This window comes from Molossus molossus, unplaced genomic scaffold (genome assembly GCF_014108415.1).
Source record: "Molossus molossus isolate mMolMol1 unplaced genomic scaffold, mMolMol1.p scaffold_m16_p_19, whole genome shotgun sequence".
Taxonomy (NCBI): Eukaryota; Metazoa; Chordata; class Mammalia; order Chiroptera; family Molossidae; genus Molossus; species Molossus molossus.
Window position 1 is genome coordinate 12,146,996 of NW_023425354.1, and position 24,122 is coordinate 12,171,117.

General features: G+C 38.9%; 1 protein-coding gene and 1 pseudogene across 14 annotated transcripts in view; both read left to right on the top strand.

Moving 5' to 3' along the window:
- BPTF (bromodomain PHD finger transcription factor) overlaps positions 1 to 24,122 on the top strand; it is a 149,651-nt gene that overhangs the window by 107,089 nt on the left and 18,440 nt on the right. For 10 of the 14 annotated variants that reach the window (XM_036269408.1, XM_036269412.1, XM_036269411.1 and 7 more), the window contains 6 exons: positions 6,165 to 6,382; positions 10,820 to 11,045; positions 11,748 to 12,664; positions 14,444 to 14,526; positions 14,809 to 15,034; positions 20,806 to 21,128. In XM_036269408.1, coding sequence (XP_036125301.1) covers positions 6,165 to 6,382; positions 10,820 to 11,045; positions 11,748 to 12,664; positions 14,444 to 14,526; positions 14,809 to 15,034; positions 20,806 to 21,128 — 1,993 coding nt within the window. Of the gene's footprint in view, positions 1 to 6,164; positions 6,383 to 10,819; positions 11,046 to 11,747; positions 12,665 to 14,443; positions 14,527 to 14,808; positions 15,035 to 20,805; positions 21,129 to 23,934; positions 24,109 to 24,122 lie in introns of all 14 variants that reach the window. The other 4 variants (XM_036269415.1, XM_036269418.1, XM_036269416.1 and 1 more) reach the window with 2 other exon arrangements.
- LOC118635189 lies at positions 888 to 1,112 on the top strand (annotated as a pseudogene).

Sequence of the window (24,122 nt, forward strand, 5' to 3'; positions counted from 1 at the left end):
TTTGTAATTTCATGAATGCACACTGGTTTTAAATATCTATGGATGATTTATATGAAAATGGTTATGTAATGTGTCATGGGTCAGGCCTTGATGAATTCCAAAAAGAAGTTTGTTTACAGGCCACATTCGTTGTAGTAAAGCTCAAAATTAATATTAAAGTATTATAATAACCTTTACTTAGAAATTTAAAAATATGTATTCTCATAAGTAACTTTTATTTATTTATTTATTTTTTTAATCCTCACCCGAGGATATTTTTCTATTTTTTGTACAGATAGAGTGGGAGGGAGAGAGAGGAACAGAGAGAGAGAGAGAAACATCGACGTGAATGGACACATCGAGTGGCTGCCACCCGCACGACCAACCAGGGCCGGGGACAAACTGCAACCGAAGTACGTGCCCTTAGCGGGAACCGAACCCGGGTCTCTCCGGACCGCAGGCCGATGCTCTAACCGCTGAGCCAAACTGGCCAGGGCTCATAAGTAACTTTTAAATTGAAGAAATTTCAAACACAGGATTGAATGCTGCCGAAGCTGCAGATTTATTGTTGGTTTTTTTTTTAATCCTCACTAGAGGACACTATTTTCTTTGCATTTATCTTCAGATAGAGTGGGAGGGAGAGAAGGAGGAAGTGAGAGAGAGAAACATTGATGTGAGAAAGACACATCGAGTGGCTGCCACCCACACAATCCCAACCGGGGCCGGGGACAAACTGCAACCGAGGTACATGCCCTTAGCGGGAACCGAACCCAGTACTCTCCAATCCGTGGGCCAAAGCTCTAACTGCTGAGCCAATCCAGCCAGGCCAGAATCATTCTTTAACAAATGCTTGAGCACCTACTCTAGGTAGTTGAACTACGTTGGTGAACAAAACAGACAAAAACCCCAAGAATTTTGTTTTCAGCGATCATTTCTATAGTTTGTTACTAGAGAGGTTTCTCCGATTGTGTAGATCACCCAAAAGCATCATGAGGAGGCGGAAAAGACACAGCGTTCTCTCCTGAGCGTGAAGCCGGTTTTTGATGTTGCTTTGGTCACTGCCATTTGCCTTTGATGATTGTTCTTTTTCTCTCTTTTGGGAGACTAAGAGGGAGAGGACACCTCTGAGTGGAAAAAACAAAAAAGGGGGAAAAAGACCATATTCTTAAATCTTTTCTTTTTTTTCCCTATCCTCATTCGCGGACTTTTTTTTGCATTTATCTTCAGATAGAGCGGGAGGGGGGGAGAGAGAGAGAGAGAGAGAGAGAGAGAGAGAGAGAAACATCGATGTGAGAGAGACACATGGAGTAGTTGCCACCCACACAACCCCAGCCAGGGCCAGGGACAAACTGCAACCGAGGTACGTGTCCTTAGCGGGAACCAAACCTGGGACTCTCTGGACCGCAGGCCGACATTCTAACGGCTGATCCAAACTGGCCAGGGCCCATATTCTTAAATCTTAATCAAAAGTTAGAAAAATATTTATAGCAAATCTTAAATGAAAACATGTAAAATAAAAGTCCAAATATAAATAGAAAACAGGAAAGGCAAATACTATTAAAATAAGCCATTTTTGCAAGTCTGATCTTGAGAAAAGATAATAAAATGCTAGTTTACAGATTTAGGAATGAGAAAGTGCTTTGAAAATAGAATAAATTTTCTTAAATCAAAAGAGATTTGTTTACAGGTATTCTTGTGGCAATTCTTTGAGAAGGCTCACTGTCTACATGGAATAATTGAATCTATTTGACTAATTAGGCATAATTATATACTATGCTTATAAATTTCAAATCTCAATGACTCATGTCAAGGAAAGAAATTTGGAAAGTTTTTCTATATTATTACTCACAAAAATAATCCCAGAAGTCATGGTTTTATAGGTAGAATTCTTCAAAATGAGAAATACCTTTTGCAAATCCTTATAAAAAATAGTTATAGAGTATAGGAGAAAGAAAATACTTAATTTTTCCTGTTCATTTTTAAAAATTAATTAATTTGTAAATCCTCACCCAAGGATACTTTTCTGTTTATTTTCAGACAGGGAGGGGATGGGGGGAGAAAGAAACATCTATGTGAAAGAGATGCATCGATTAGTTGCCTCCCACACGACCCCAACCAGGCCGGAACTGAACCATAACTGAGGTACATGCCCTTGACCGGAATTGAACCTGTGACTCTTTGGTCTGCCGGTGGACACTACAACCACTTAGCCAAACTGGCCAGGGCTCCTGTTAATTTTACAAATTGAGCACAATTCTAATAAGAAACATAATATAGTTTGTTTTTTTTAAGGCAGTTTTTTTTTTTTTTTCAATGCCAAGTAACATCACAGAAAGTGTGATTTATTATTTCACTTAATGCTACAGGGAGAGTTGATAAAAATCAATATCCATTCTTGTTTACTAATTTTTTTTTTTATTCCTCACCCACGGATACTTTTCTATTTATCATTAGATAGAGTGGGAGGGAGAGAGGGTCAGACAGAGAGAAACATCCATGTGATAGAGCCACATGGACTGGTTACCTTCCGCATGACCTGACCAGGGCCAGGGACGAACCATAATCAAGGTACGTACCCTTGACCAGAATCGAACCCACAACTCATTGGTCCACAGGCTGACGCTCTAACCACTGAGAAAAACCAGCCAGGGCTCCATTCTTGTTTAAAAATAGATGTTATGCAAGTAACTAAAAGGAAAGATAAAATAATGTAAAGGAGAAAAAAATGTATAGCTGATAAATGATAATGTACTTAGAAAACTTAAAAAAAAAAAAGTCGGTTGCAAGATAGAGCCTGTTTCCTACTATCTTATGTAGCTGCAGTTTTATGTTTGACTTGCATGTATGAATGTATAGTTTTACGTAGGAGTGGGGCTGGTGTGTCAAAGGAAAAGCATGGTGGCCAGTGAGGCTGGTAGGGCCCAGTGAAGGTGAGTCGAGCTATAGCAGTTGTGGTCAGAGAGGTTCCGCAGGTGGGTGGATGTGTGCTGTGTGTCTGTGAGTGTATGCAGGTCAACTTATCCCTGTTCCTACCCTACACTAGCCTTTCTCAAAATTGAATCCACAGACTTCCAGAATGTAATTAAATTTTTAAATTTAAGTAATGTGTGTACTGGGGATTATTATCTGAATAACGTTCATATAATCAATGTGTACCAACTCTTTATCCATCTGTGTTTATGATGGCACTGTGTCAGTACCAGGTGATCACGTAAAGTTAACTTTTTCAGGCATTGTTCCTTCACCTGCAGTATGAGGACATACTGTTGGGGTTCAAAAGTTGATTCAACTTGAAGAGTGCATGAAAATAACCAAGGAAAGATTAGAAGAAAGAGTAATGATGAAAAACTTGCACTGCCAGTTGTTAAAGCATCTTATGCCTCTAGAATTAGGAGCATGATACCAAAGGAAACTAGACCAATAGAAACAATTAAGGAAGTATATTACATGTGAGAATTTTCTGTATGACAAAGGTGTCATTTTGAATCAGAAGGAAGGATTGGGTTTATGAGTAAATGATAGAGGGATAATCAGTTTTGAGGGAAAATAGCCAACATATACCATGACTAAGAATATATTTGGGAGCCCTGGCTGGTGTGGCTCAGATGGTTGAATGTTGTCCCATGCACCAAGAGGTCACCAGTTCTATTCTGGTCAGGGCACATGCCTGGGTTTTGGGCTCAATCCCCAATGGGGGGCATGCAGGAAGCAGCCGATTGATGTTTCTTTCTCTCGCTTCTCCCTTCCTCACTCTCTCAAAATCAATAAAAACATAATTCCCCACCCCTGCTCTATAGTAATTTAAATTCAGGTACTGTGGTCATACTCTTTCTGATTGCTGAAATATTTTACTTTAGTCGAATACCCAAGGTTTCATTGTTCACTGAAATGTACACTCTGTTGTGGTGGGAATATGAATTGATACAACATTTCTAAAATTCAATTTAGTACTATGTCCCTACTATGAACCTAGTAAGTTTGGGGGCAGTTTATTCTAAGGAAATAATTAGAAGCACATAAAAATTTAGAAGCGAGGATTTCATCATGGAGTTATTTAAAAAGGAATATATTCTAAATGTCAAAATAGGCTCAATTTTATACATATGCAGTAATCTTGAACAGGCATTAAAAGAAAGATACATATAAATAATGCATTCACAGAAGGAAAAAAGGAAGCGAATATATAACTTCAAAAATGTGATATGATTCACTAATTAATAAAGAACTAGGGTTTTATAAATGTAAAATTAGCTTCCACATAATTACTTTCAGCAGCTATTCCATAGGGAGCAAAATCCCACTTGCCTTTTCTTTCAGTTTTAGCAAATTAAATGAGAAATGAAAGTTTTTTGAAGACTGTAGAGTCATTCCAATTAAACTTCATTTATCAGTAGATTTTTATTGAACCATAACTATGGAAGCATTTCTTGAGCACTTTGCCTGAGTACAGTTATACCTTGGAGATATTGCAGGTTTGGTTCGAGGCCATTGCACTAAAGCAAGTCATAATCTTTTTGCTAGTGGAGGGTCTTGTCTTCAGTTTGTAAAAAGAAAAACCAAAATTATCTGAAGTGCATTAAACCAAGTACAATAAAATGATGTATGGTTTGCCCTGGCCAGTTTGGCTCCATGGTTAGAGAGGAGTAGGGATCCTTTTTTCTGCCAAGGGCCATTTGGATATTTATAACATCATTTGAGCACCATGGACTGAGAGGTCCCAGTTTGATTCTAGGTCAGGGCACATGCCAGGGTTGCAGGCTCAATCCCCAGTAGGGGGCATGCAGGAGGCAGCCAATCAGTGTTTCTCACATTGATGTTTATATCTCTCTCCCTAAAAAATCAATAAAAACATATTTTTAAAAAATTTCCCCTAAGGAAAAAAGCCTGCTATGTTTGGTCAGGCTAATTTGGTGAAGCGTATGATAGCTGTTATTGATTTTGGGCCTATACAGCTGGCTGGCTGGACGTTCTTCACCCCTGGCCGAGTATTGGCTTGTAGACTGAGGAGCCGAGTCACAGGTTCGATTCCAAGTCAAGGGCACATGCTTCTGTTGCAGGTTTAATCCCTGTCCCCGGTCAGGGTCATGCAGGAGGCAACCAATCAATGTGTCTCTCTCACATCAGTGTTTCTCTCTCCCTCCTTTTCTCCCTCCCACTCTCCCACTCTATCTAAAAACCAATGGAAAAATATCCTCAGGTGAGGATTTAAAAAAAATGGCCCTACTGGTGTGGCTCAGTGGTTGAGTGTCAACCCATGCACCAAGAGGTTGCCGGTTTGATTCCTGGTTAGGACACATGCCCAGGTTGTGGGCCTAATCCCCAGTGGGGAGCATGCAGGAGGAGGCCAATCTATGTTCTCTTCCCTCTCCCTTTCTCTCTCAAATCAATAAAGAAAAAATATTTTTTAAAAAAAGAAAAAATATTTTAAAAAGAAAATGAGGTATGACTTATTGAGGATATAGTGATCCTTCCCCTCATGCATCTCTCAAACTGTCTGGCACATAGCTGTACGAAAAGCTTATTAATAATTGACTCCAAATATTTCAGATTCTGTATATTTTCTTTAAAATTAATATGAATGCCCTAGGCGGTCTTGTTCAGTGGTTAGAGCATTGGCCTGCGGACCAGAGAGGCTAAGGGCACATACGTCAGTTGCAGTTTGTCTCCGACTCTGGTTAGGGTTGTGTGGATGGCAACCACTCGACGTTTCTCTCCCTCTCTTTTTCCCTCCCTCTCTCCCTCCCACTCTATCTCAAATGCAAAAATGTCCTCAGGTGAGGATAAAAAAATAAATAAAATGTGAATTAACTTTATATTAAATTACTATTTTTAATGTTATATTTCTAAGAAAAGTCAGCCTTATGAATGGCATATTTTACATATTCTTCTCTGTCTTTCCTACTGTCATTTTGCCTTTGGACATACATGAAAAATATTGTTTTTTTACTATATTATAGATAGCAGGAACAGGAGAGTGGTTGTCAGTGATGTGACTGAAAACAGGCTCACTGACGAGGTGGATCCTTAGGGTGCGGGTAGATGTCTGAATGCATGCTTGAGCTGTCAGCATCCCATAATTCTTTTTTGGACATTGAAAAGAATACATTTATCTGAAGTGTTGAACTGTTTCAACTCAAAGTGCTGCTAGACATATAAGTATTTGTAATGCTTTGCTGTTTGCCTAGGTACACCTCAACAAGTGGTGACTCAGATCATCAGGGGGCAGCCTGTTTCCACTGCTATCTCTGCCCCTAATGCAGTTTCCTCAACACCTGGGCAGAAAGGATTAACTTCAGGAACATCCACTGCAAGTCTGCAGTCTTCAGCCTCACAATCCCCTCGCCCCCAACAAGGACAGGTGAAGCTTACCATGGCTCAACTCACTCAGTTAACACAGGGCCATGTAAGTAGCTCAACTTCATTTTAACTTTAGAGATGGTCATATTTATTCTTGCTATAAGTTTAAAAGAATGTACTTATTTTCAGAAATATAAAAATATAATTTTAAGAAATGTTTGCCTTGGTTGGTTTGACTCAGCATTTAGAGTATCGGCTCGTGGACTGAAGGGTCTAGGGCAGCAGTTCTTAACCTGTGGGTTGCGACCCCTTTGGAGCTCGAACGACCCTTTCACAGGGGTCGCCTAAGACCATCGAAAAACATATTTCCGGTGGTCTTAGGGACTGAGACACCACTCCTCTATCCGTCTCCAGGTGGGTCCGCCCACATGCAGATATGCCCACATACAACATGAGGAACTGTATTAAAGGCTTGCAGCATTAGAAAGGTTGAGAACCACTGGTCTAGGGTTTTATTTCTCGTCAGGGGCACATACTTGGGTTGCAAGTTCGATCCCTAGTAAGAGGCATGCAGGAAGCAGCCGATTGATGTTTCTCTCTTATATTGATGTTTCTATTTCTCTCCCTTCTTCTCTGTCTAAAAAAATCAATAAAAACATATTTTTTAAAAAATGAATAGCTATAATACCTTTGAAAAATTGGAGGATTTGCCCTATATCATAACCTGATATCAAAACTTATTGTAATGCTTCACTAATTAATATAGTAAGGTGCAGACACAAAGATAAATAGACCAGCAGAACAAGCAAAAGCACAGTAAGTGACACATGCATATGTGGACACTTGTTATACGATAGAGTTGCATTGCAGACCATTGAGGAAAGGACGTTTTCAGTAAATGGTGCTGGGACAATTGAATATACATGGGAAACCATGAAATTAGACACTACCTCACTCAGTCTTCATAACCTAAGGGTAGAAAAGGCTTTATTAAAAATACAGAAAACACTAAACATAAAGGCAAATTTTGTAAATTCAGCTACATTATAAAAGAGAGTGAAAAGAATGAGAAAGTATAACTAAAACCAACCAAGGTCCAGAACTCAGAATACATGAAGAACTTCTATAAATCAAGAAGAAAAAATTTAGTAGCTCAGTAGAAAAAAGGAAAACACTTGATGAGAAAATGGGCTATCTAAATGTCTTAAAATTCCAAACAGCTGCTGAACTGTCTTAGTAATGAAAGAAATGCTTATTAAAAACCATATACGTAAGAGATTGGTATAAATTAAAACATCAGACAAAATGAAGAGTTAAAGACATTTGTTTATGCACAACTAGTAGTAGTATAAATTGGTTTAGTCATTTTGGAAAAGTAGACATTACCTAACAAAGTTGAAGATGTGCATGCCCCAGGTCCTAGTAGTTCTCCTTCCAAGTGTTTGCCTAGAGAAGTTCCTGTTTACCTGAGCACCAGGATAATAAATATTTATGGCAGCACTGGTTTTTTTTTTTTAATCCTCACCCGAGGACATTTTTCCATTTTTTGTTCAGATAGAGTGAGAGGGAGAAGAGGGGAAGAGAGAGAGAGAGAGAGAAACATCAACGTGAAAGGGACACATCGAGTGGCTGCCACCTGCACAACCCAACCGGGGCTGGGGACAAACTGCAGCTGAGGTATGTGCCCTCAGCAGGAACAGAACCCGGGTCTCTCCGGACTGCAGGCCAACGCTCTAACCGCTGAGCCAAACCGGCCAGGGCTATGGCAGCATTGTTAATGAGTCAAAAACTGGGAACAACCCAAATGTCTATGTATAATCATTAGATAAATTCTGGTATATTCCTACAACAATGAAATTAAACAGTCCACAGCTACAAAGAACTACATTCTTGAGCTAAAGAAACAAGTAACAAAAAAACTTACATTGTGATTCTATTTGCATAAAATTCAGAAACAGGCAAAACTGGTTATATTATGTATGGCATAGCCTACCAGGAGGGGGGCACTATTCTCACATTTTTTTTGTGGGTGGTGCTCCTAAAGTTGTGATTCTATGGCCCTTTAAAATCTATACCAGTGCAGCCGGTTTGGCTCAGTGGTTGGAGCATCGGCCTGCATACCAGAGACTCCCGGGTTCAGTTCCCACTAAGGCCCACGTACCTCAGCTGCAGTTCGTCCCCGGCCTCTGTTGGGGTCGTGTGGGTGGCAGCCAGTCGATGTGTCTCTCTCACATCAATGTTTTTCTCTCTCTGTCTTCCTCGCTCTCTCCCTCCTGCTCTATCTGAAGATAAATGCAAAAAATGTCCTCAGGTGAGGATAGAAAAAAAGATCTATACCTAACCCCCCTGCATAGCTCAGTGGTTGAGCGTCAACCTGTGGACCAAGAGGTCGCCGCTTCAATTCCCAGTCAGGGCACATGCCCAGGTTGTGGGCCAAATCCCCAGTGGGAGGCATGCAGGAGTCCCTTCCCCTCTCTCAAATCAATAAAGGAAAAAAAAGATCTATACCTAAGTAGTAACATTTTGAAGGAATCCAATGTTATTGTAACAGTAAGAATAGTGGTTACTAGGGAAAGGAAAGGAATTAAGATCAGAGCAGGTCACACAGGTCACATAGGGGGCTTCTTAGATACTAGCAATGATGACCTGAGGGCTTGTGTTACAGATGTTCACTTTATAATTATTCTTTAAACTATACTTGGGGTTTTGTGTATATTTGAATGTACACAAAAATATTTTAGAAAAACGAGTAAATAAGGGACTCATGAGTCAAGTATGTGTTTCTTAGATTTAATACATGAACGTTGTAGCACAAAGTTTGGCTGCTGGGAATTTAGAGTGGGTTGTTTTTACTAGTGCTTTCTAATTCTCTTCCACGTCCCTGGTAGTCATAGAGGCAGTGCATGCAGAGTTTTAGTTCCTGGTCCCCATTTTGATAACTACTTAGACATTACTGACCCTCCTGACTTGGTATTTATATTACATGTCTAAAAGCCTAAGCTAATTTAGTAAATATTAAAAAATTAGGAGACCTGGGTTCCTTGTTTTATCTCACCTTTAACGTGATCTCTGACTTTCGTCAAAGGACTTGAACTTTCCAACTTGAATTTCTTTTTTTTTTTCATCCTCATTCGAGGACATTTTTCAATTTTTTGTACAGACAGAGTGGGAGGGAGAGAGAGGAAGAGAGAGAGAGGGAAACATCGATGTGAAAGGGACACATCGAGTGGCTGCCACCCGCACGACCAACCAGGGCCGGGGACAAACTGCAACCGAGGTACGTGCCCTTAGCAGGAACCGAACCCGGGTCTCTCCGGACCGCAGGTGGACGCTCTAACCGCTGAGCCAAACCGGCCAGGGCCCAACTTGAATTTTTTAACTGCTAGTAAGATCATAGTAATATTTTTTTGCCCTGCTCCACAAAGTCACAAGTTCATTGTGAAAAAATCACATGAGGCAGTATGCATAAAGATGCTTTGAAATTGTAAAATATTATCAATATAAAATCAGAATGTTTGTGTTGATGTTAGTCATTCACTTCAGTGCCCTTACAATAGTCCGCCCTTATTCATGGGGGATACATTTCAAGACCCCCAGTGGATGCCTGAAACCGTGGATAGTACCAAATCCTATATAATACTTTGTTTTTTCCTATACACACATACATTTTCTCTCAAAAGAAGCACTTTCTGGCTTCTCTTTTGCATATCAAATTACCAGTATCACTACCCTTTTGCTTTGGGGCCATTATTAAGTAAAATAAGGGTCTTTGAACACAGCAAACACTGCAATAGTGAGACAGTTGATCTGATAACTGAGAGGGTTGCTAAGATAAGCTTGACAAAGGGGATGGTTCACATTCCCAGTGGCTCGAAGCAGTCAGTTTGAGATTTCATCACACTGTTCGTAATGCCACACAATTTAAAATTTATGAATCATTTATTTCTGAAATTTTCCATTTAATGTATCTGTACAGCAGTTGGTCATGGATAATTGATATTACTGAATGCAAACCATGGATAAGGGGGAGTGAGTATTTTATAATTTGGAAGATACAGGTCCGGAGAATTGATGTTACTTACAGATTCCTGGCTGTCCATTTGAAACTCAGATTGTTAGTTCATGATTTTTCCAGTAAACTGTATCAGCCTTTTTTTTAAATCCTCAGCCGAAGGCATGCTGAGAGGGAGGGAGGCTAGGAGGAATGAGGGGAGAGAAACTTCAATGCTAGAGAAATAATTGCTTTCCATATGTGCCCCGACTGGTGATCAAATCCACAACCCAGGCATGTGTCGTGACTGGGAATCAAATGGCCAACGTTTTGGTGCACAGGACAATGCTCAACCAATTGAGCCACTCCAGCCAGGCAGCATCAGTCTTTTTAAATAAATATTCTTATTTTAGCTTATCTGAATTCCTTCTGGTGCCATTCCAGACATTCAAAGATATGTTTTCATTATAGTATTGGATCTTTTAACATAAAAATGGTATACTTACGGATTGGTATTTTCAATACTATTTACATGTTGTGTTTTTCTTATAGGGTGGCAATCAAGGTTTGACAGTAGTAATTCAAGGACAAGGTCAAACTACTGGGCAGTTGCAGTTAATACCTCAAGGGGTGACTGTACTTCCAGGTCCAGGACAGCAGCTGATGCAAGCTGCAATGCCAAATGGTACTGTTCAGCGATTCCTCTTTACCCCATTGGCAACAACAGCCACAGCAGCCAGCACCACCACTACCACCACTGTTTCCACCACAGCAGCAGGTAGAATTTGGGGTAATCAGAAGTACTGCATGTTATTACCACAGGTTTTTGGTCTAATAGAGGAGCAAGAGATCAGTGCTTATCTTTGGGAGGATAAACCTCAGGCCACTGAGCTTAACAGTCGGCTGGTCAGCCTCACAATGTCTTAACAAAAGATCTCTCATTCTTAAGAGACTCCTGTCATCTTTACGTTTCATAAAATATGCAGAAAGGGAGGTGGGAGTGTGGATATCAATGTAACTATGCCCACATTCCTTGCTAAGCCTTATAGGCGCTGACTAAATCATGGAGTTGATCTTAGGGAGGGTGAATACATCCAGTTCATAACCTACAAGTGAGAGTGGCAGGTCTAGAGTTGGCCTTGTGCAGGTTGCTGTCACTAACTGCCACTTTGGAAAAAATGAGGGTTAGCATTTTACAGGTGCCAAAAGACCTGGCTGATTTCCAGAGGCTGTGCCTTACTTTGCAGATCAGCTTTCCGGAGAGTCAGCAAGGTGTGCAGAGGGTGGCCATGAAACGGGGACCACACTCCCCAATTTAAAAGTTCTAATTTAAGTATATCTAAATGGAGCCTTACTAAGGCATCAGTCTTCTATACTGAAATACAGAATTCTCACCTTTTGAAAATTCCGCTTCAAATTCTCCTTTTTCCTTGGTCTTATGTTCTAGATAATATAATTTTTTGGTTGTTCTTTTTCACAGGTACAGGTGAACAAAGACAGAGTAAATTATCACCCTCGACACAGGTGCAACAAGCCAAAACCCTGCCACCAGCTCAGTCATCAAGTGTGAGTCCTCCAGAATCCCAGCCACAGCCTGCTCAGCCTTCAGCTCAGCCCCAGCCCCAATCTAAGCCCCAATCCCCAGCTCAGCCTGAAGTTCAAACTCAGCCTGAAGTTCAGACCCAAACAACTGTTGCATCCCATGTCCCTTCTGAAGCACAACCCACCCAAGCACAGTCATCCAAACCCCAAGTTGCAGTACAGTGTCAGCCTCAAAGTAATGTCCAAGGACAGTCTCCTGCTCGCGTCCAAAGTCCACCACAGACTCGAATACGTCCATCAACTCCATCCCAGGTGTCTCCTGGACAGCAATCCCAGATTCAGACTACAACCTCACAACCGATTCCAATTCAGCCACATACATCTCTTCAGATACCTTCCCAGGGCCAGCCACAATCACAACCCCAGGTACAGTCTTCACCTCAAACTCTTTCATCGGGACAAACGTTAAGTCAAGTTACTGTTTCATCCCCATCCCGTCCTCAGCTACAAATACAGCAGTCACAGCCCCAAGTCATTGCTGTGCCTCAGCTGCAACAACAAGTCCAGGTTCTCTCTCAGATCCAGTCGCAGGTTGTGGCTCAGATACAGGCTCAGCAAGGTGGTGTGCCCCAGCAAATCAAACTCCAGTTACCTATTCAAATTCAGCAAAGCAGTCCTGTGCAGACTCACCAGATTCAGAATGTGGTTACAGTGCAGGCAGCCAGTGTGCAAGAGCAGTTGCAAAGGGTTCAGCAACTCAGGGATCAGCAGCAAAAGAAGAAACAGCAACAGATAGAAATTAAGCGGGAACACACCCTCCAAGCATCTAATCAAAGTGAAATCATTCAGAAACAGGTAAAGTTATTAAGTAAAAGCAGCATGTTCAGTAGTTTGAATTATTGTGCTGTGCATTAGACTTAGTGTTTGGTTTCATTAGGTTTCCTAAATGAGAGAAATGCACTGATGTTTCCATTTAGAAGCTGCACTGGTGTGACCAAAATATTGAATGACTACTATGGTTTGGGAGCCTTTTGTTGGCAATAGTCAGTGCTTATTAGAAAATCTACCTGCATTTTGGGAGAACTAACATGGGAAGAATGGAGTTAGGAGTTGAAGTATCATTAATACAAAACTGGGAGGTGTAACTGAAATTCTAAAGCCACTTTGGGCATCATAGCAATTGCAGTTATTTACAGTTCACCCCTTAGTTTGCATGTAGACCAAGCAAATTATAGACCCATTAAACTTATTTGCATTTCTAGGTACACCTTTGTAAGTAAGTTTTAACCATTATTGTTCCATAGCTTAAAGTGGCATTATTCAGTAGCATCTTAGTGAAGTAAGGCAATTTAGATGAGAATTATTCTACTTAAAGAAGTCACATCCTGTACCATTACTGGAAAAAATTTTCTTTGCATCTACGGCATGCACTGCCTGGCTCTAGTCAGGAGTTTGAGTGTGGATTCCCATGTTATGAGACCTGCATTCAGTTCCTGGGTCTCTCATTCACAACCCCTGAAACTCACTTATTTCCTCTGAGCTGTATCCTCACTAAAACTCCCTCTCTTTCCTGCTACCCATGATCATTGTAATGATTAAATGAGGTTTTGTATATAGAAGTACTTTTACTTTATTTCTTATTGAAATATATTTGACAAATAGCATTTTGTAAATTTAAGATGTACAACCTGTTGATCTGATATATTTACATATTGTAATATTACTGTTGTAACATTAACTAGCACCTCTATCGTGTCACATAATTATTTCTTTTTAGTGGTTGGAATAATTAGCATCTAGTCTCTTAGCAACTTTAATGATTATAATATGATATCATTGGAAGCACTATTTAAACAGCAAAAAAAGACTTTAAAGATCTATGGTAATAGAATTATAAAATTGACATCATACATCATATGTTTAAGTGCATTATTACCCAACTCTTAGTATTGTATAGTTTATAAATTGAAAATTATGTATCCTAGTATCTGTCTTTACCCTCATCTCTTAAGCCCATCTGTGGGATGGGGTGGGGGAAATCTTTATTTATTTATTTTTTATCCTCACCCGAGGACATTTTTCTATTTTTTATTCTGATAGAGTGGGAAGAAGAGAGAGAGAGAGAGAGAGAGAGACATAAATGTGAAAGGGACACATTGAGTGTCTGCTTCCCATATGACCCAACCAGGGCCAGGAGAAACTGCAACTGAGATACATGCCCCCAGCGGGAACCAAACCTGGGTCTCTCTGTACCGCAGGTCAACGCTCTAACCGCTGAGCCAAACTGGCCGGGGTGATGGGGGGGAATCTTTAAAATTAATGCTTAGGAAGAGCGTAATGTTAAAAAGGATGGCTAAGCTAGAATTAGAGCCATATTTCTTATTCTGTCTCAGAGTCCCTTTATAAAATTATTCCTACCTCTCGGTGTTATGAGGAATAAATGAGGCAATGTCAGGTGCTTACCCACTATATGGTAAGCACCCAGACCATATAGCTCTAATTTTATTTGTATTATGATAGAAAAGTCTTAGTTTCTTTGGGAAACATAGTCATGCTCAGATTTCTACAGTTACATGTGTACCAACTTGTGGTCATTATAAAATATGCTCTTTTGGATTTTTTTCTGTCCTGAAGGTGGTGATGAAGCATAATGCTGTGATAGAACATTTAAAACAGAAGAAGACCATGACTCCAGCTGAAAGAGAAGAGAATCAAAGGTAGGGAGAGACATTTATAACCCAGTAACAGGGTCTCATTTTGTATCAGTCTCTTCTCTTTAGAACATAGATGGTTCTAAGTGTATACTTTTTAATCTTGATTGAAGTTAATTCATTGAGAACCCCTGGCACTAATAGGTTCTCATAGTTGGTTTGAATCACTCTGAATATTTCTGGTCACTGAAAGTTTTTGTATTACCTGTATAGACATAAAAAAAATCTTGTCTTAAGCCTTTCAAAATGAAATGCCCAGCATTACATAGGTTGTGTATTTCTCTCTAGAATGATTGTCTGTAACCAGGTGATGAAGTATATTTTGGATAAGATAGACAAAGAAGAAAAACAAGCAGCGAAAAAACGGAAGCGCGAGGAGAGTGTGGAACAGAAACGTAGCAAGCAGAATGCTACCAAGCTCTCTGCACTGCTCTTCAAACACAAAGAGCAACTCAAAGCTGAAATACTGAAAAAGAGAGCTCTCCTGGACAAAGATCTACAAATTGAAGTGCAGGTAAGAAGGCCTTTCCTTCTCTGTCCAGTTTTTAGCGTTTAATTTTATTCTTTTTTCCTTGAAATTTTAGGTAAGCTTCAAATCTCATCTTGTTTTCTATAATTTCCACGTTTGTATATTTAGTAAAAAGTCGTGGGACACGTCTTAGAGGTTTTATATCTACATGTATATTGTAGGCTCTAAACTAGGCACTCTAAGAGGTTAATCTATTAACTGAGACATATGAGAAGTCTCTTGGGAATAGCTTTTATTCTTATAACATAGTCTTGCCAGAAGTTATCAGGAGCCAAATTCCATGAGAAAGGTAGACAGAGAAACCGTTCAATAATGTTGAAAGAATGAAAAATAAATTGTGCCCATTAAATAAGACCAAATTTTTTCCTTGATTTTTTTTTTCTCCTCTTTGGTTAATCCTTACCCAAGGATAGTTTTCTGTTAATTCTTAGATAGAATGGAAGGTGGGGAGGGAGGAGGAGAGAGAGAGAAAAAAACATGATGTGAGAAAGACACATCAATTGGTTGCCTCCTGCATGATCCTGACTGGGGCTGGGACCAAACCTGTAACCCACGTACATACCCATGACCAGGAATCGAACCCACAACCCTTTGGTCCTTAGGCTGACACTCTATCCCAGTGGTTCTCAACCTTCCTAATGCTGCGACCCTTTTATATAGTTCCTCATGTTGTGGTGACCCCCAACCATAAAATTGTTTTCATTACTACTTCATAATTGTAATTTTGCTGCTGTTATGTCAAAGGCGACCCCTGTGAAAGGGTCGTTCAAGCCCCAAAGGGGTCACGATCCACAGTTTGAGAACTGCTGTTCTAACCACTGAGCAAAACCAGCCAGGCCTCTTTCTTGATTTGTAACTGATCTGACAGGCATTGCAAGTCCTCCGCTTAACTGGGGAATTTATTGAAATGTAAATGAAAAACATCTGTATATACATACCTAAACAGCTTTTAAAAGAAGAAGGAGGTTATATGAAGTGTCCCTAAAAGTGCCTTTATATTTTAAGAAAGTGAGAAATATTAAAATATTGTTAATTAGCCCAAAAAACAACATAACTCTAAGACATTAGAGATCTTCCCACAGATGTCAGAAACCATATGACAATGCCAAAAATCAACATTATTAGTTAGCATCTCTGGAAATTCTAGCTAATATGTTAAACCAAGAAAAGAAAAAACATGATAAAGTTATTATTGTATATGACATGATTTTTAGATTAAAATCCCAAAGGAAAAATTATTAAAATTTATGAGAGAATCCAATAAGTACTCGGTAAATGTCAGGACCACAACTATTGTCAAGATATAATAAACAAAAGAGCTAATTCACAAAAGCAACAGAATATATAATATACTATGTCCCACTTTAAGATACGTTTTATAGATCAAAATTTTAGTGTAAAAAAGGAAACCACAAAAATAACAGAAGAGCCCTGGCCGGTTTGGCTCAGCGGTTGGAGCATTGGCCTGCGGACTGGAGAGTCCCGGGTTCGGTTCCCGCTAGGGGCACATACCAAAAAAATAAAAATAACAGAAGAAAATATGATTGTCATTTTTGTAATCTTGGGGTGGGAAAAAAATCACTCCTAAGCATTACAGATTTCAAATGCCACAAAGGCAAAAGATAGATTTGACAACAGAAAACATATATATAGGGAAAAACATTACCGTAAACAACATTGTAAAACAGATAACAAACAGGAAAAAAATTATAACATTTATGGCATAATTAGTATTCCTAATATTTAAAGAGTTCTTAAGTCAATAAGAAAAGATAACACTGACTAACTATATGAGGGGAATTTCTTCACAATGCACATGTAAATCAAATAACTGCAAGGTACATTTTAAGTATTTTACAATTTTGTCAGTTGTACGTCAAAAGCTGAAATTTAATAAACTCTAGTAGGCCCAGGCTGATTTGGCTCAGCAGTTAGAATGTCAGCCTGCGGACCAGAGAGTCCCCGGTTCAGTTCCCACTAAGGGCACATACCTTAGTTACAGTTTGTCCCCGGCCCCAGTTGGGGTTGTGTGGGTGGCAGCCACTCGATGTTTTTCTCTCACATCAATGTTCTCTCTCTCTCTTCCTCTCACTCTACCTGAAGATAAATGCAAAAATGTCCTCAGGTGAGGATAAAAAAAAAAAAAAACTCTAGTAGAAGACTTTTAAGACATAAATAAGCAGTTTTCAAGTCTAACAATGTGAAATATCAACAAACATATAAAATGTTATTCAACCGAATAATGAAAATACTGTTTTTCTAGAGAAAATACCATGTATTTCTAGAGAACATTTCATTGGTATGTATGAAAAGACTAAATGTGAATACTCTTTGATCCATAATTTTACTCTAGAACCATCTAAGAAACAACTAGGCAAGATATATGAACAAGGACATAATGAATATTAATCATAACAAAAATCTAGAATCAACCCAAAGTCCACAGAGAGATTGGTAATCAGTGTTTCTCAACAGGAGCTATTTGGGCCCTTTCAACAGGCCAGTTTTTACACTCTGTAGGAAGTTTAGCATTGGGTTCCTAATGCTAGCAGCTTTCCCTTCATTGTAACAAGAAAAAGAGTGACCTTCTCCCCTCCACACACATTCTCAAACACTCTCCAGAGGTACCATTACCACCCTCAGTTGTGAACCAGTGGATTAAATATGTTTTGGGGTGTCCACACACTGGACTGTCATTTTAACAAAATGGTGAATGTAGAATTGGTGCTTTTTTGTTTTCAGTTTTTTGGGGAAGTTTTCATGAATATTTGAATTAAAAATGCAGGTTGCAAGGTAGTATTTATAAAATGATATATCCATTGAATATGCTTATTTAACATTTGGGTGTTTCACATACTGTTGCTGCTCCATATTCTGCACAAAGTGGGGGAATATTTATAATCTATATCCTTTATAGGTACATAAATAAATTAGACACATACATTTAAATGTCTTTCCAAGCAATTACCTTTAGCCAACAAGTAAAACTTATCTGTAAGTCTATACTGCCCAAAGATGACCACTTTTAAAGTAAGTTTAGAATATACCTTGTTGATATATTATTGTGTATTCATGTAAACACATTTCATACAAATCAGTCACACTAGAAACAACATGTACTAAACGTTTTTCTGCATTCAGTATACTATGCAGCCATTTTTTTAGTGCTATTACTGCCCAGCCAGAGTGGCTCAGTGGTTGAGCATCAACCCATAAAACCAAAAAGATTTTTGTTCAATTCCTGGTCAGGGCACATGTCCCAGTTGCAGGCTTGATCCTCAGCAGAGGGTATGCAGAAGGCAGCTGATCGATGTTGATGTCTCTCTCATCCGTGTTTCTGTCTCTCCCTACTCTCTCTCTAAAATCAATAAAAAACACATTAAAAATGCTATTACTGTTATAAATATTCTATTGTACAGTAATGGTGTTCTTTTTGACTGTATTATATAATGAGGAAGAAGAATTATATTTTAAGAAAATAATCAGCATTATTTTTATTGCTAAGATAATTTGCTTTGAAGGACAGTATCATACAGAATACAGAAGCATGTCATACAGAATAGACTCACTGTCCTAAAAATGTCCTGTGTTTTACCTTTACATCTTTACTCCATCCCCCTCTACTTGTCTTTTCAATAAAATAATTTGCTTATTTTTTTTTTTATTCTCACCCCAAGAACATTTTTGCATTTGTCTTCATTTAGAATGGGAGGGTGAGAGAGAGGAAGAGAGAGAGAGAAACATCGATGTGAGAGACACATCGAATGGTTGCCACCCACATGACCCCCAACCGGGGCTGGGTACAAACTGCAACCAAGGTATGTGCCCTTAGTGGGAACCGAACCGTGGTCTCTCTGGTCCATGGGCTGATACACCACTAACTGCTGAACCAAACCGGCCAGGGCTAATTTGCTCAGTTTTGAATAGAACTTTATACCTTCATTTGCCTCTGTGTGTGTCTCACATATGTATTGTAAAGTTTTTGTCAAATTGTCCTATAAAATTAATTTCATATGGAGTAAATTCAGATTTAGTTACTGATTTTATTGGTAGTCCTTTTTTCCATTACATGTTTTTACTTGGTATTTTAAATGAGAGGGAATTTGTTTTGTTTCCTCTCTTAAAGCCTATTGTAGCCCAACCAACCTTGAACATCAAGCAGGGAGCCTGCTCAGTACCCACCTCACACAAAGCTTGAGTCCCCTTCTTCCTGTTGCTCTTGTTAAGCTACCACTTCCTACTTCTGAATCTGGAGCCCAGCAGGCTTGCAGTTCTAGCCCTGTTTGTAGTTTTGTGTTTCCGTTCCATAGAGACGTTTAAATTATATTCATGCATAGATAATGTTCTTTTAGTTTTCTCTTTTATATATTTTACTATCATTGGCATGTTCTTGAAGGGGGTGGTCAAAGTGTATACCCACCACACAGTCTTGATGGTCTTGATTTTCTTGCAGTCATCTCCGTATGTTATAAATCCTTATTACAAAAATGAAATTCAAGCCCTGGCCGGTTTGGCTCAGCGGTTAGAGCGTCGGCCTGCGGTCTGGAGAGACCGGGGTTCGGTTCCCGCTAGGGGCACGTACTTCGGTTGCAGTTTGTCCCCGGCCCTGTTTGGTCGTGCGGGTGGCAGCCACTCGATGTGTCCCTTTCACATCGATGTTTCTCTTTCTCTCTCTCTCTTCCTTTCTCTCCCTCCTACTCTATCTGTAGAAAAAATGGAAAAATGTCCTCGAGTGAGGATTAAAAAAAAAAATGAAATTCAAGATTTAGTTTCTTCCCTAGGAAAAAGTTCAGGCTTTCTTTTTAAATAGAGAAAGGCTGTTGAATAGTCACAGAGCTTATCTTCTCACTTATAAGACTGTCTAGACTACATGGAAAAATAGATTTATTAAATCAGGACCATTCAGGTTTATTTGTTAGAATATTTGTGATGCTTAAAAGCTTGGTCATAACTATGATTTATTTACGCCAAATTTGTTTATGGATGCCAGTCCCAGTGGTTTTTCTAAGAATAAGTTGTAGCACTAAGTGGCAGAGGTATGTCTGGAAAGTATTTCACATGAAAAAAAGTAAGGATTTTAATTTATGGCAAAATCTGTAATAAGAAAATGTTCTCCCTGCAGCCTTAAATTCTAGACATAGCTGCATAAGAAACAGGGAGGATTGGTCTCTCATACTGTTTTCGGCTTGCCGGTTTGAGTATCATGTTAATTCACGTTCAGTGGGTGAGGACATTTGGAATCACATCCTTAGCCATGATTGAAATAACCAGGGCATGACAGGAGCTAGCCGGGAGGAGATGTTCTTGTTAGATACTTGTGCATTGTCATGTCATCTTCCTCTTCCATTTCTAGTCTTTTTTTTTTTCTTTATTGATTTTAGAGACAGATGATGGGAGAGGGAGAAAGAGAGAAAAACATCGATGAGACAGAACATCGATTGGCTGCCTCCTTCATGCCCCCCAACTTGGGATTGGGCCCACAACCTTGGCATGTGCCCTGACCGGGAATCGAACCGGTGACCTCTTGGTGCTTGGGTCGATGCTCAACCACTGAGCCATACCTGCCGCATTTCTAGTTGTTTTAATTGGGTTTAAGGTATAGAAAATACACGGGTGTTTAGAATTACTAAAACTCCCTCACATTAGGCTGAAATATGGATCTACTTCAACAAGGGAGGTAATGTAACATCCTCTGGCCAGTTTGTGCATTTACATAAGTCAAATGATAGTCTTGTATTTTCTTTCATTGACAATAGGAAGAGCTCAAGAGAGACCTGAAAATTAAGAAAGAAAAAGAAATGGTGCAGGCCACAGCAGCAGCTGCCACTCCCCCTGCAGCACCTCCTGCACCTCCAGCCCCTCCTCCTTCGCCTCCACCTCCACCTCCCCCACAGCACTCAGGCCCCCAGGCCACAGCCACGGCCACTCTGCCTGCATCTTCCCAGAAGAGGAAGCGAGAAGAGGAAAGAGACTCAAGTTCCAAGTCCAAGAAGAAGAAAATGATTTCTACTACCTCAAAGGAAACTAAGAAGGACACAAAGCTTTACTGTATCTGTAAAACGCCTTACGATGAATCTAAGTGAGTAGATCCTTTTGTGCTCTAGTTTATTTTCTTAAAGTTTAGCTGTTAATCTTCCAGTTTTGAAGAAAATGAGTATATTGGTAGCAACGTAAATGGAAATAGTTAAAAGTAAGGGTAATAGTGTTTCATCTGTGGTCTTGCATCTGATATTCTTAACCTTTACATTAGCAAGTAAAAATGTATTTCCTGTGTTCATGATTCATGTTTGTCCTTTGTATTGTTTTCTGTCAAAAACAAGCTATCTGTTGCAGTTTGGCTTTCTCCTCTTTTGTCTGGATTAACTCCAGGTCAATCAGTAGTGCTGTCTGAAAGAGGAGGTGTGTTATTATTGCTGTCAGAGTTCAGGGCAACCTTTCTGGAATCTGTTCACCACCCTGATACATCAAATTCTAGAGACTGTGAATATGAATGGTGCAGGAGCTTTCAAGTTTGAGTGCCTTTGGTTTTTTAAAGCAATTCTGTTTTTTTGTATTAGAATGGTGTGACAATATTATTTTTGTCAAAGTTCCCACTTTCTTACTGGGAAAAAAGTCAGAAAAATACAAAAAGCGTTCATTTTTCCCATTCCTCAACTAAGACACTCAAAAATGTAATAAGCATGGCAGCTGAAAGCTGTTTTTGACAGTTATGATTTGTATTTTGTAATATATACAAGATTTTACAGATACTAATCTATAAATGTAGTTGTAGGTTTTTTTTTTAATCAGTATTATTATTTAATGAAGTATTTAGCTTCCATTTTGACATTTAAATGTAGGCCAGCTTTTTAAAGCCAAAATTAACCACAGTATTTCTTTACAGCAATACTGAAATGTTTGATTGTGTTAAAAAAGAATTGGGAATGCTTAATGTCTACTTAAAGTGGATGCCTAATCAATTTCTAAAGTGAAATTCTCTCTTTAATGTTGTTTAAGTTGCAACCTTGAAGCTGCTTTGGTGGTGTTATTTATATTATAATGTGCAAGTGTTAGATCAGAAGTTTCTGTTGGTAGACTTAACTGTGTGTTGAATTAGATAAGTTTAGGCATCTTCACTTTTCATTGTCTTACTTTATTGGAAATTATACATAATGTAAAAAATGGAACCCTATTAACTGATTTTTCCCTTAGTCTAATACAAGTGTGCCTCCCTTTAAGCAAAATATACTGAATGATTTTTAGAACAAAACAGAACATAATTTACTTTCTTTATAAAAAAAAATTGCTTATGGAATTTCTTTAAATAACAGTTGTTTTTTGGCCTATTTAAAATATAAAGGTCACAGAAATTTATTTCGTGTAATATCTGAGTTGCATAAAATGAGGCACACGTGTACATGTGCTCATTGTATTGAGATTGCCTCATTATTTTGTGGATAGTACATATTTTTCAGTTTGTCATTATTAACATTTCAGTATACCAGGTTCATTCACTCCCTGTTTGAGTTCGGATGAGTTATTTTTGTTTTGTTTTTTTAGGAATATTTTGTAATGTTTTGTACCAAACTAGGTTTGGGAATCTAGTGAGAGTGACTGAAACTTGAAATTCAAGTCCTGAGCTTATTTCCAGAACATACAGCCCACTATCAGGTGAAGGCAACAGAAAAACACCTAGAAGGCCCCTACCTGTGGCTGTGAAAAGCATGTGAGAGTCACATAATTCAGAAGAAAAAAGTGGTAATAGGATAAATCACACAACCGTGTATTATTCCTTAACTTTCATGAAGTTTGAAGCTTAAGGACTACTTCTATTTCTCTAGGGCTAGGTGACTCTACCAAAAAATACCTTGCTAGAACCAATCCTATCAGCAAGGCCAATCTGGTTCCCTGTGATCCATACTAATTCTTCCTACAACTGACATGATGTTTCCTGCACAGTGCCTGTCAACACTTTTAGATACACTATGTGTTTGTCATAGAGACGGTTCATTTTGCCATTTGGGATCTTATATTACAAAAGCCTTGAGTAACTCTGTATGTGATTAGCCTACAGTTCCACACTACACAATGTCATCTTGCCAAATACTGTAGAACCTCTCCTTGTTTTGGATAACTACCCTTACAACACTGCACCATGTATGCCCTGGTTTTGAATTGAAGCAATTCCTTATGATTAACCTGGCCAGCCTCCACATTGTCACACACATTGTATTAACTGAAAAACTGGCCCCTGTCATATTGTGTCACAATTAGATTAAATTCCAACGTTTATTTAGAAAAGTTGGTAGAAATTGAATTACTACATGTACCCCTTTCTTAGTTTTCTTCTTCATACCATATTTTGACCATTTATTTATCTTCTACACCTGGCTGATCTGCATGTTCCTTGTAGTGTAACTTCTACTTGGTGTTTGCGCTTTGCTTTGTCTTCAAATTTAAATTGTGAGATACATTTTCAAACCTATCTAAGAAATAGCCCTGATTTTGAAATGGCTTTTATGGTATAGGTTTGACAGATGTAAGTGTTTGATTCTTTGGCTTTGGTTTTTGTGCCTGTTACAGTTTTACACACATTCATTAAGAGGCAGACATTACCATCAGTGTGTTCTTTATTTTTTCAAATGCCAGTATGTTTTTAAAGACTCATATTTCACTAAACAGTGTATTTGTTGAAATTGATGTGAGTGACTTTATGTTTTCACACTTGATACAGTGTTAGATGCTGTAGTTTGCCAGGGGTAGAATGGTCGGATTCAGAATGTTTAGCTGACTCATTGCAGAGAGTTATCCTATAAGAAAGTGAATCAGGGCAGGGAAGACAGATTTAAGTACCATGCAGCTCAAAATGACAATTACATTGTCATTTTCATTGTGAATACTTTTAGGTTCTATATTGGCTGTGATCTTTGTACTAACTGGTATCATGGAGAATGTGTTGGCATCACAGAAAAGGAGGCTAAGAAAATGGATGTGTACATCTGTAATGATTGTAAACGGGCACAAGAGGGCAGCAGTGAGGAATTGTACTGTATCTGCAGAACACCTTATGATGAGTCACAGTGAGTTCTGATAA